Consider the following 12,934-nt stretch of genomic DNA (forward strand, 5'->3'; position numbering starts at 1 on the left):
ACACACTTAACCTTGACTCTCACTCTGAATGCGCTGCACTTTTCAAAGTCATCTTTGACCTGAAAGTGCCCGGGGGTATCTCTGTTCTGCAAGAGTTAGAGGGCTCAACTCAAGGTTATTACCAAATGAGTGAGATAAAAGTGCAGAGGCTGACCTTTTCTGCAGAAATGTCAGCATTCAAGCCTTGCGTAGCTGCAATATTAGGAGACTCGCTCCGTGTTTGTGTCCGATGCATACCTGATAAGCGTCGCATGTGTTCAAGAAATAAAAGGTGTCAGCTAACCCCCAAATCCCAGCGCCCGAGAGAAGCAGATGGTTCCCTTTTCACTGGAGAGCCTCGGAATCTTCCTGCAGGAGGCATTCAACCAGGCATTCCTTCAGTCACATCTGCCTCTAAAAACTATGTCTCCAAACAGCCCTCCTTAAGCCTAACGCCAAGGAAGTCTGTCTTGCATTGCATCCAGAGATGCATGCTGGGATGGCCTGGATAAACAGACCAACAGAAAAGGCACCAGGGCCCCATTAGAAATTCGGACTTTGTGTGGAATGGAGACCAAAGAAGAAGAAAGGTCTTCTCTTTCCTGGGATAAGAATGCAAGACATCTTTTGGAAGAACAAAAAACAGAGTCATGCCAACCTGTCTGGGTCCATACTGGCATCTGGGCCTCTCTGTGCTTCATGCACAGGCCTGGGCCAGGCTGCTCCTCCGTAGTGGCATTAATATCATAGCAAACGTGTCATGCAAGCCCTCCAAACCTGTGGCACTGACTCAAGAGTATGGTGGGAGGGTGGTGCGGTGGGGGGGGGGTTAAAAATGTGCATGGCAATTATATGACAAACCTACAGCCAGTATTATACTAAATGGTGAAAGACTGGAACCATTCACCTTAAAATCAGGCACTAGACAGGGATGCCCACTCTCTCCACTTCTCTTCAATATAGTGCTGGAATCCTTAGCCAGAGCAATAAGGTAAAGCAAGAGAAGGACATCAAAGGCATCCACATAGGGAAAGAAGAAATTAAACTATCCCTACTCGCAGATGACATGATCCTGTACTTGAGTGACCCAACAAACTCCACTCCCAAACTTCTAGAATTAATAAACTACTTTAGCAAAGTAGCAGGATACAAAATTAACCTTCAGAAGTCAGTAGCCTTCTTTACACCAACAATACTCAAACAGAAGGCCAAATCAAGAAAATGATCCCATTCGCAATAGCCCCCAAAAGAATAAAATACTTAGGAATATACTTAACCAAAGATGTAAAGGAATTATTTAATGAAAACTATAAAAGCCTAACAAAAGAAATTAAAGAGGACACCAGGAAATGGAAAGACATCCCATGCTCATGGGTAGGAAGAACCAATATAGTGAAAATGGCTATTCTGCCAAAATTGATATACAAATTCAATGCAATCCCCATCAAAATCCCAAAGACATTCTTTACTGAAATAGAAGATACAATGCAAAGGTTCATATGGAACAAGAAAAGACCTAGAATAGCCAAAACAATTCTAGACAAAAAGAACAATGCTGGAGGTATTACAATACCAGACTTCAAACTCTACTATAGAGCCATAATAACAAAAACCACATGGTATTAGCACAAAAATAGCCCAGAAGATCAGTGGAACAGAAGACCCAGAAACAGAACTGCATACCTGTAGTCAACTTGTATTTGACAAAGGAGCCAAAGATATACAATGGAACAAACACAGTCTATTCAATTATTGGTGCTGGCAAAACTGGGTAGCCACATGCAGAAAACTAAAAATCGACCCTAGCCTTTTGCCATGCACAAGCATTAACTCAAAGTGGATCAAAGACCTCAATGTCAGACTGGAAACTGTGAAACTGCTACATGATAGAGTAGGAGAGACACTGGAACTCATAGGCACAGGGAAAAGATTCCTGAACAGAATCCCAGGGTCCCAACAGATTGGAGAGAGACTTGATAAATGGGACTTACCTAACAATAAAAAGGTTTTGCACAGATAAAAGCATAGCCACAAAAGTAGAGAGACAGCCAACCAACTGGGAAAAGATATTTACCAATAATACATCTGACAAATGCTTAATATCCAGTATCTTCAGGGAACTCAAGAAACTAACCCCCCCCCTAAACCCAACAAACCATTCACTAAATGGGCAAGGGAACTAAAGAGAGACTTACCAAAAGAGATTAAAATGGCAGAAAAGCATATGAGAAAATGTTCACCATCCATGGTCATAAAGGAAATGCAAATAAAAACAACCCTAACAAGAATGGCCAAGATTCTGAACTCAGACAATGACAGATGCTGGTGGAGAAAAAGGAGCCCTACTGCACGGCTGGTTTGATTACATAGATTAATATGTATCTATGACATACAAACCCTCGGCCTAATATGTGATTATGTTCTAAGATCTAGGTGCCAGTGATTGTATATAGAGATTCCCTGCTTGAATACTTGTCTGTTAAACACGTCATTTGAAATATGATGTAAAAAATCAATGTTAATAAATTCTTTAATACAAAAATGTGCATGGCAAGGATGCCCTCCTACCAAGAATGTTGTCGTGTTGTTGTTGTTGTGGTGGTGGTGGGTGGCCCTGTGGGTCTTCCACTGTAGTCCCTCACTACAGCCGCCACGCACAGAGCCTGGAGGGGAGACTGGTGTGGAGGAATGTGGACGGAGTGGCTCTTCTGGATTACCTCAGCACCCACCCCTCCTATTTATCTGAGCTGGGGCCTGGGGTTCCCGCCCTGTGGCTCTGGCATCCTCTGGACCTGGCGGTGGAGGGGGTTGTGCAGGAGTTTATTTACCACTCGCCATTCCAATTAACTTCCTCCGTAAAGTCTATCTGGGAACGTAGAAAGCAAAACTAACCAAGTTATCTCATTACCAGATTACCCCAAGGAAGGCCTGCCCACGGCACATCCCACAGACGTTTCACCTTTCTCCACGTTGGACTCCAAGGGCTTCGGGGGACAGAGAGGCTCTGGGGAGGGGAGGCCGTACTTACACCAAACATTTGCCTGAGGTCCGGGTCCCGGAACCGGAACGGGATGTTGGAGACATGCAGCCGCTTCGGCTGAGACTTGTTTTCCGTGCTTTCAGAAGGTTGTGTCTGGGGCTGACCGTCGGCCGGCACTGCGTCATCTGTCTGCTAAAGGAACAGGAAGAAAGCGGAGAGGCTCTTAGTGGACCTCCATGCTCCACGCCACGGGGCCCTCTGCTGCCCCGAGAAGGAGACACGCTGAAGAAAGGGACAAAGGGACAAAGGGAACATGTCTTTCCTTCTCTCGCTCAACACTGTCTTTTATTCCCCACCACTGTAGCAGAGTGAGTGTACATTCCAGATCTGAGATGTTCTAGTGAACAAAGTAGGCAGAAATCAGTAAAAATGAATGAAGAGAGGAGGGGGGACATAGTCATGGCATCCATGTGCATCCTATGAAATCAGGAAGAGCGAGGGGATGGGTGGGGCTGGGAGATGTGGGCAGAGTGATGGAAGAGGTGACTGTGATTGCAGTGTATTCATAAACTGACATGTTAAATTGTAACCCCTCTGGACAATTACTTAAAAGATAATAGAAATATCACTTAAAAACCCCATCGTGAATAAATGCAGAGTGGGAAGTCAGCAATGATAAGCATTGTGGAAAAAAAAAATGAAGCCAAGGAAGAGGATGAGAAGGTGCTGGGAAGTGAAAATCTCATCTGATAGGTACTAACGACTGGGCCCGGTGGCTCATGTCTGTAATCTTAGCTGCTCAAGAGGCTGAGATCTGAGGATCTGGGTTTGAAGCCAGCCCTGGTAGACAAAGCTGAGAGATTCCTATCTCTACTCCACAAGCATAAAGCTGATGTCGAGGTGTGGCTCAAGTGGTAGCATGCTAGCCTTGAGCAGAAAAACAAGGTGAGGCTGTTAGCACCTGAGTTTAAGTCTTTGTATGTATGAACACACACACACACACACACACACACACACACACACACACACACACACACACACACACACACACCCAGATTATTAAAGCCAAATAGTACAGTTCTTAGTCAACACTGCTCAGATTCTTCAGATATGCATATATCATTACTGAGGCTACACACATAAAAATATTAATGTTAAAAATAAAAATACTAGACTCTGTGGCATTCTGTAGTCCAAGAATTCCACTAATTGGCTTAATTTTTGGAAAGTTTAGAAACTTAATTTTCTTTCTTTTTTTTTTTTTTGCCAGTCCTGGGCTTGGGCTCAGGGCCTGAGCACTGTCCTTGGACTTTCTCAAGGCTTAGCACTCTACCACTTGAGCCTCAGCACCACTTCCACTTTCTATGTATGTGGTGCCAAGGAACTGAACCTGGGTCTTCGTGCATTCTAGGCAAGCACTCTACCACTAGGTCAAACTCCCAGCCCCTAGAAACTTAATTTTCTTAATTGTACAAATCCATCCTGTCCATCACTGTTGGTGGCATTTTGTGGTCCAAATTTAAATGGATTTAAATTTAATTATGTGTAAAATTTACTTATGTACATTAGCTTGCATTTCAAATGTTCAGTAGCCACACAGAGTGAATTTTTCTGTATTCAGCCATGTGGCTCTAGAATAGTTCCATCTCTGCAGAAAGCTTCTACTGGGCTACATCGGTGCAGAGGATTGGATATTATTCTCAGTGCCTCTCATGACCCCATCCTGCCCTCTACAACAGAGAAAGGAGGCCTGGTCCCTGCAGCTGCACCGATACCTATCTCTTAGCTCTAACTCTATCTCTCTTACTCTATCTTAATCTCTCATCCCACCAGGACCTCCATAGATGCCGCCATTTTGGAAATACTTCCTTTTTTTTCTTTTTTTTTTTTTTCCTTCAGGCATTTTCTCTTCAATTCATCAACTCTCCCTCCAGGTGCCAGTCCAGACGTCGCATCCTGGACAGATTCCTGCAGCTTTGAAACAAAGATGGCGCCCATGCCCAGCCCTATCACACTTTTGAACAACAACAACAAAATCATCCTCACTTACTTATAAGCAATTTAGAAGCACACAACTGAGACCAAACTATCAACGCACGCAGCCAGGTGTAAAATAATACAACCTTAGAGGAGATGATCTTACAGAGTGAAATTTAAAAGGAACACCCAAATTACATGGCACAATTAGCAATTTTCTCATCACCCCTTGAATGTGCTAGAAGATTTCCATTGCAGTTTTGTCCCTAAACACACTCAGAATTGCCTTGTGAAGTGGGGACCCCACTGGTGATTCACACACCATGCTTGCGATAAACCCAGAAACCTGGTCTTCCTCAGCTTTCAAGTACAGTAACAAGGAGACCCCTAGCCTGTCACATTTTTGCTGACACTGAGGAGAAGATGACAATTCTTTCTTTAACTAGAAGCTCCCATTTCCCGGGTGAGTGGAGGAAAAAGAGACAGCAAAAGACAGTTGCAATGCAGGTGGTTTTCGTGCCACCTGTAAGACAGTGAATCACAAAGGGACAAACAGCCTCGGGTCAGAAGTGCAAAGCACAAGCTGCGTGTTCCAAGGAACGTTGGTTCTGGGGATTAGGTCTTTGGTGGGAGAAAGCCTGGGAAGACCAGCGAAGGCTGGTAAGCATGCACCGGAGGCTGAGAGGCAAGATGGTGGTCGGGATCCAGGGGAGTCTGTTGTGGACAGCGGGACTGGTAGTCAAAGTGGAACTCAGGAATATGGGAAGGAGACCATATTGCAGAAATGTGGTGGTTGGGGGGGGGGGCGGGCTGTGGATGCAAAGCCAGCATGTGGCCTTCATGGAAGCAGTGAGGAGTTATGAGATGAGACTAATATGGAATACAACGGTACATGCCTGTGAAGTGACTGGCTGATAAACTGTATAAATCAATGAATGCATGAATGCATGAATAAGGTGATGTTCGAATGAGTAAACAGAAATTCTGCAACCTTCGATGGCATCGGAGGCACACTATGAGATCTAAGTAGAACAGAGACTGTGTTTTCCCACAGCCATGACACACCCTGCGTCTGGACAGGATGCCACTTCTCATTGCCTCAGTACCTCACCAGGAGCCTGTAATCTGCATAAGTAATAGCTCAGATCCACAGCTTCCTGTGAAAAGTTGCTGCTTCAACGAAAAAAAAATTAAAACAAGGCCTTCCTGATTCCAAGAAAGGGACTTAGGTTTGGATTTGTGTACAACTGTGGAATGTTTCAGTTTAATAAACCTAATTAGGAATTACAGAGATTATGATTAAACATATTAAGTGATTAATAACATTATGCTGCTCATGTGAAAATTAAAATTAATCATCTCCAGTAAAACAGGACTTTGGAGAAATCTTTGCATTGTTTCTTCTGATAAAAACATTCAACGCTCAATTACTCATTTTGTAGCGTGTACCATTTATATACAAATGTCCATAAACAGTTACGCTGCCATACCTGTGTTAAACATAATTTTTGTTTATTTATTTATTTTACAAAAAAATATGTAAAAGCACAGAGCAATATCAAGCACTTTCAGAATTCTGAGCATTCGGAAAGACAAGGGGCAGAATGGCAGCCTAAGCAGATTGAGAAAGGACAGAAAACTGTGCCTTTCAAATGGAGTGTGTCCGGTGTGATGCTGTTTGAAGAACCAGGGTTACTGAATCATGGGAGTCCTGCATGGGAGCTCCCGTCCATAAACTGATCATCTCAGGCATGTCAGTTTACCTCTCTGAGCCTCTGTTTACTGATTTGTAAAAGAACAGTGACGTCAGAAACTTCACAGCGCGGGGATTAAGATCAGATGCAGCCGAAGTGTTTATTGCCCATGGTCGCCTCAGAGTCTGAACAGAGGGCTGGGATCATCGTTTCTTCTTACAGACATCATCTCTTCACCATTTCCCTGGGAGCTTTCAGGGAGAGACAGATTCCAAACAAACTTGTGTCTTCAAGGCCTTGGTGACAGGATGGATCTAGAATGTTCTCCAAAGGCTTGGTGGCCAGCTGTGGCTGCTTTGAGTTGTAGTGGAACTTGGAAGAGGCAGGGTGAGGAGGCAGGGAAGTGCAATCACGGGAAATTTTCCCTTGAGGGTCTGCCAGATCTTCTCTTTTCTATATGTTTCCTGGCCACCATGAGGCGAACAGATCTCTTCATTGTCTCTGAGGGTAACTCTGACAAGCCACCTCAGCCTGAAACCTCTGGACTCAGAAAAGCCTTCCCTCTTTATAAATTAAGGATCCCAGGTTTGATGTTACAGTGTCAGGAAGCTAGTAGTTTCTTGTTGTCGCCTTACACATTACCATAAATTTGGGGGCTTAAAAAACCCCCACAAAACCAGAACTTTCTCCATTCACCGTTATGGAGGTAAACGACAACAAAACCTAACTTGTCAAGCCAGTGACAGGGAACTACAGAAAATTCCTTAATTGCCTCTAGTGGCTTATGATGGCTCCAGATCTCCTTCTGTCCTTTCAATCACCACTTGTCTCTGATCTCTGCTCCCTCCTCCCTAGGTTCTTCTTCCTGGGGGTGTCTCCCACAAATGTACCACTATCTTCTTCTAAGGAGACTGAGTCACTGTATTTGGAGCATGTTCTCAACTCATGATCATCATGACTTGTGCTACTTAGCTAACTATATCTTCAGGTCACGTTTACTGGGTTACGATACGGACAGGACTTAGGGATGCCCCTGAACCAGACCCTACAATCAAAACACTGGAAGTTTGTGTGGTTCCAGTGGCGGGCCTCACACAAACTGGCTTCAGGAACACAACATCTAGAAATAGGTAAATGTCTCACCCTAAGCCGGCCAAAGGATCCTGTTTGTCCACAGAAATCCTGCATTAAGAGCCCAGGCTGGTCACACATCTTTCTACATTTGGCCATGAGCACAGAGTAGCTGAGAGGTCTTAGCTGGGCTGCAAAGTCCCTTCCTGGGCTTCCAGAATGAGATCGGTGAATGAGATTATTTAGAGCAGCATCAGTAATTATTTGCTTTTGCTCTCTGTTTCTCAGGTCCTTGGATGTGAGCAGCTCTGGGATGCAGAGCTATTCCCACTGGGCGGGGAAGCCTGCAGGACCCCCATGGTAATGAAAGCGCCATTAACCCCAAGGGGTGTCTTTCTAGGCAGCGATGGGCAGAGATTCTCAATAAGCTCATTAAGACCACAACGGCTGCTTCTATGCTGGCCTTATTAGGAGGTGGGGTGTTTGCTGCAGAATTTTTCTTAATAAACAAACTCCCCAGGGGTAGTGGCACAGGTTATAAATGTTAAGAAAAACACCACCGTCACTTTAATCTCTTGAAGATCGCTTAGTGCTTTCACAAAGACCTTAATAAAGATCTGCAGGGTTCCCTTTGCTATAATCATCCTAATTCAATGAATAGCTCTGAGCAACCCACCGCTAATCCCAGTAAAATTGGATTTTCATATCGACCAATCTGGAGATTGGATTTTCGTATTGACCAATCCAGAGGTGGCTCATTGAGGGAATAGCCGGACAGGAATGCGCGTCCCTCTCATCCTGCTCTCCACCCACCGCTGCCTCTGTGAGCTAGGAGACATGGCAGGAGCTGGGTGGATGTGGAACCCACCGGGCCCAGCAGCTCAGTGGGCCGAGCAGCAGGTCAGAAGTCTTCATGCCTGGACTTGTTGAGCTAAGACACAGCCCCATCACCTCCTGGTGTGGTTGCTTCAACCCTTCTGAGCCTCCGTCTTCCCAGCTGTTGGCAGGGTGAGGGCTTCCCTCACAAGGCTGTCTGCGGTCCTGTAGTCTAGAGCCAGTCTTTGCTGCGGATGAGGGCGTGAAGCAGGCTGGCTTCGAACCCGGAGTGTCAACCCAACCCAGAAGCCAGAGAGAAATCAAAGATACTCCACAAAACAAAACAAGGAATGCACGTATTTGAAATGGACGTGTCAGTACTGCCCTTTCCACATGCCACAGACGTCCCGTTTCCTCTCCTCATGCTAAGTCGCCCATAGCTTGCGTCCCTGGGACACAGATGGCTCATAAGCTCCTTGTGCACACTGACGTTCAATGAGAAATCCTTCATCTGCACTTGAACTCTGAAAACACTCAGCGCCACACACACTTCGAGAGGCCGCCACCGGGTCTTCACACGCTTACATCTAAGAACAGCTTAGAGCGAATGAAAACCGTCTCTGGTCATGAGAACCACCCACACTCGAGGTACTCAGCTGGCAGCAGAGGGACCCTTGAAGGGTCCTCACTCCTGCCCCGTCCCTGCAGAATGGGTGGAGGTCTCCTTAATGTAACAGAGGACAAGGGAGGGGACGGCACTGAGGCTGGTAGTCCTCCGAGCTGCACCCCACGGCTTCAGACAGGGTGTGTGGTATGTTATGGATGGGGCGAGGGGCAAGGGGGGCGACTGGGGAAGAGATCCCAGGGGGAGGAAAGTAGTGAAGGCTAGACAAAGAACTGTCCCTACCGCAGTGACTGAGGTTGAATCCACTCTGAATTCATATTCCAAGTGATATTTCCTTCCTTCCCTCTCCATCCTTCTTTCCTTCCTTTCCCTTCCTCTCTCCTTCTCTCCCTCCCTTTTTTTTTTTGTTGTTGTTTTTGGTGTTTCGGTCCTGGGGCTTGAACTCAGGGCCCGGGCACTCTCCCTGAGATTTTGTGCTCAAGGCTAACACTCTGCCACTTCAAGCCATAGTGCCATTTCCAGCTTTGTTTTTTAGTAGTTCACTGGAGATAAGAGTCTCATGAACTTTCCTGCCCTGGCTGGCTTCGAACTACGATCCTCAGAGCTCAGCCTCGGGAATAGCTAGGCTTGCCGTGAGCCAGAGGTGCCTGTGACTCCTGCTGCTGTTATTACTCTAATCATTCGACAGTGGTTTCCTTGGTCCTCTATGAACACAAAGTGGTGGTCTCACTGCGCCTTTTCCATATAGTCTCTTCTTTACCTTTCAAGTGAGTTCTGTATTTGTGTGTATCTTGAAGGTTTCGAGGGAAACCGTGGGGCCCTTAGCCCAAGGGGAAAGGCACACATGTCTAAATGTGGCATCCAACTTGAGGAGATGTCTGGAGGATGGAGACCCCGCTGGGTGAGAGGCTGTGAGAGGACGGGGGACTGTGAGAGGTTATCTGAGGATGCCCTAGCCCGAGCTAAGAAGAAATGGTCGCTGGCTCTAAGTGCTTGATGACAATCAACGCTACCTGTGGCTGGCAGCTTATGGGCAAGGTGAGGCCTGGATCGAGGGTTTGAGATGGAGGCCTCGCAAGGCCACCACGCAGGGTGGGAGGTGTCTTCCTGGGACGTTTCCATGTCTTGGCTTACTGAATTTCCCACACTCTGGAAACGTGAGGCTCAGAGAGGTTGTGTGGACTGTCCAGGCTCCCCCAGCTGGGAAGAAGGCAAGACAGAGCTGAGGGAGGCCTGGCCTCACACCTCAGAGGCCCTCGTGCCGCAGCGGCTACCCGAGGCCAAGGTGACGATGCCTTGGGAAGACTTTGGGACAGGGCTAGAGAGGAACCATGGAGCGAACACCACGAGAGAGACTTGCTGCCCTGCTAAGAGCTGGGCTCTAGGTCTGGACCAGAGTCAAAGGGAAGAGGGGAGGAGAGTGGGATCAGAACCCATAGACCAAACACACTGGACACCAGACAGGCACTGCCGACCCCTCCTGAGGACTCTGAGCAGCACGTAAAATCACACTCGTGACACTGACTGCAAATCCTGCACGCGGCACCGTGGCGATCTGGCAGAGGTGTTCTGAAGTCTGTGGCTAGAACGTGGTAAAGAGCGCAGAGAAGCTTCCTGGACCATTCTAGAAGACCTCGTCAGACCCAGCTCCTTCTTGCCTCTCAACCCCCCCCATCCCCCCCGGTTCTGCCTTGCCAATATGGAATCCCAGGCTTCAGCACAGAACAGCTAATCCACATACATGGAGATAAAAGAAAAGTACTTTGAATACACAGCTGCCTCTAGCGCTTCACTTAGCAAGCTGTTTCTTAGAGAGGGAGGGAGAGAGAGACCTTGCGAATGTCTTCGAGGCACGATTTGATTAAGTTGACAATGTTATTTGAGCAATGGTTGAGTACCCACTGTGATGCACTTTGGACCAAACTGATTGGTGTAACAAACGCTTGCTCCATCTCTTCTCACAACCTCAACATCAGTGGTGATTTAGCCGGGCATGCCAGGCACTGAGTGAATTCACCGAGTCCACAGCTCTGCCTTCTTTCCCTCTCGCTCCCTCCTCATGGTCTCGCTCCCTATCTCCCCCCTCCTCTTCCCCCTTCCCTCCGCTAGCTGATGGTAGAAGAGACACACCTTGGGGCTGGTATAATTCAATACATTGTACTATAAACTCAGAAAATAATATCACAACACTCTGCAATAAACCTATTTGATTTGATTTGTAAACTTGATAAAAAAAAATAAGCAATTGAGAGTGGTTCAGGGGAAAAATATGTGTGTGTGTGTGTGTGTGTGTGTTCTAAGCAAAACTGTAACTATATGGAATGTCTCTGAAGAACTCAAGTGGGTGGGGCAGGGTGGGGGGATCACAGAGAATACCACACATACTAAATCAATTCCCTTAGACAATATCGCACATTTTCCCCTTTAAAATGAAGCATGCGTGTGTAAAAGTTATTTTCCATTAGAAAAAAAAATATATATAATGGGTAAAACCCAGAGAATATGAATTAAAAACCGACATACTGCATGTTTTTTTTTCCTCCCAATCCTTATTCAATACCGGGGCTATATCGAGACAGCCCCCCTTCCTGCCTTTTCATTTTATCTCTCACTAGACAAACAAACAAGGTAATCACACAGCTTTGGATATAGTTGATGCTGCACTCAGCCCATGTGGCAGCCCAGGTGATGGAGACTGAGGAAATGAATGCATCGCATCCCCCTCGGCAAGAATCAGTGCCATGCTTGGCCCATGGAGGCAGGCCTTCAGAACGAGGGGCTGGAGGAGCCACCAGGGCCGGTCCTCGTTTCTTGGCTCGTGATCGTTCTCTGAAGATGTAGAACGAGCATGACGTAGGCAGGTGTTGGGTGTGCCAGTACGAGTCGTGAGCCGTGAGGGGGTACAGCCTTGGATGGCTGAACACGCTGGGGGGGATAGAACACACACTTATACCTCATGAATGAGGAGCTGGAAATACAAGGCCAACAGGCGTATAGTTCCTGCTGAGGGAACCTAACAAAACTTGCCCATCTGTATGGACCCCTCAATCTCTGCCGGCCCCTCTCCTTCTGTGTATTCATGCAAGGTGTTTTGGAACCGAATGGCAATTCTCTCCGTGGTGTGAATTCTCCAGGCCAAAGAAAAGGAGTGAAGCATAGTTCAGTGGAGGAGCGGGGAGGTAAACTTCAGATAGAAGGTCCGTCGGGCCTTCCTTACTAACCCTGTCTTTCTTTGGATACATGTCTCAAAGAGACGGATGCACTTGGTGCTTTGCTCCAGAACTTAGTGGGGTTTTTCCCAATATGCAGATTTTTTACCTTCCTCTCCTGTTTGTTTTAAAGTGAAGTCTAGCCATACAAAGTCGCACTGGGTCTTTTCCGTGCACAAAGTTGTGGCTCTAGAAATGTGTTCTACACCAGCCACTGGAGGAAAAAAAAAATATACCTAAAAGGATTCTATCTGCTGGATGCTGATGGTTCACAGAATCCCCATTACTCAGGAGGCTGACATCCGAAGGCTTACAGTTCCAGTCCAGTACCCATAAAAATCAGAGCTGGGTACCAAGTGGTAGAGTGCCAGCCTATGAAGCATGAAGCCCTGAGTTCAAATCTCAGCATCCCCAAAATGGTCAGGATGGGGAGGGAGGAAACCCAAAAGATTCTTCTTCTTCTTAGTCTTGCAGACTGTGACTAGTTCAGGCTTGGGGTTCCAAAGTCTCCATTTTGTCAACTCTCCTAAGTTGGCAAAAGGCTTTCGGCCCTGGGTGCTCACCATGGCAAAGCAAAGGTGCT

The 12,934-nt window shown here is 46.6% G+C and overlaps 1 protein-coding gene across 19 annotated transcripts in view; it reads right to left on the reverse strand.

Moving 5' to 3' along the window:
* Positions 1–12,934, reverse strand: part of Rbfox1 (RNA binding fox-1 homolog 1) — an 825,209-nt gene that overhangs the window by 92,107 nt on the left and 720,168 nt on the right. For all 19 annotated transcript variants that reach the window (XM_090324596.1, XM_090324586.1, XM_090324602.1 and 16 more), the window contains one exon: positions 3,008–3,151. In XM_090324596.1, the coding sequence (XP_090180722.1) occupies positions 3,008–3,151 (144 nt within the window). The remainder of the gene's footprint in view (positions 1–3,007; positions 3,152–12,934) is intronic.

This window comes from Megascapheus bottae, chromosome 36 (genome assembly GCF_031878675.1).
Source record: "Megascapheus bottae isolate mThoBot1 chromosome 36, mThoBot2.hap1, whole genome shotgun sequence".
In the NCBI taxonomy this organism is placed as follows: Eukaryota; Metazoa; Chordata; class Mammalia; order Rodentia; family Geomyidae; genus Megascapheus; species Megascapheus bottae.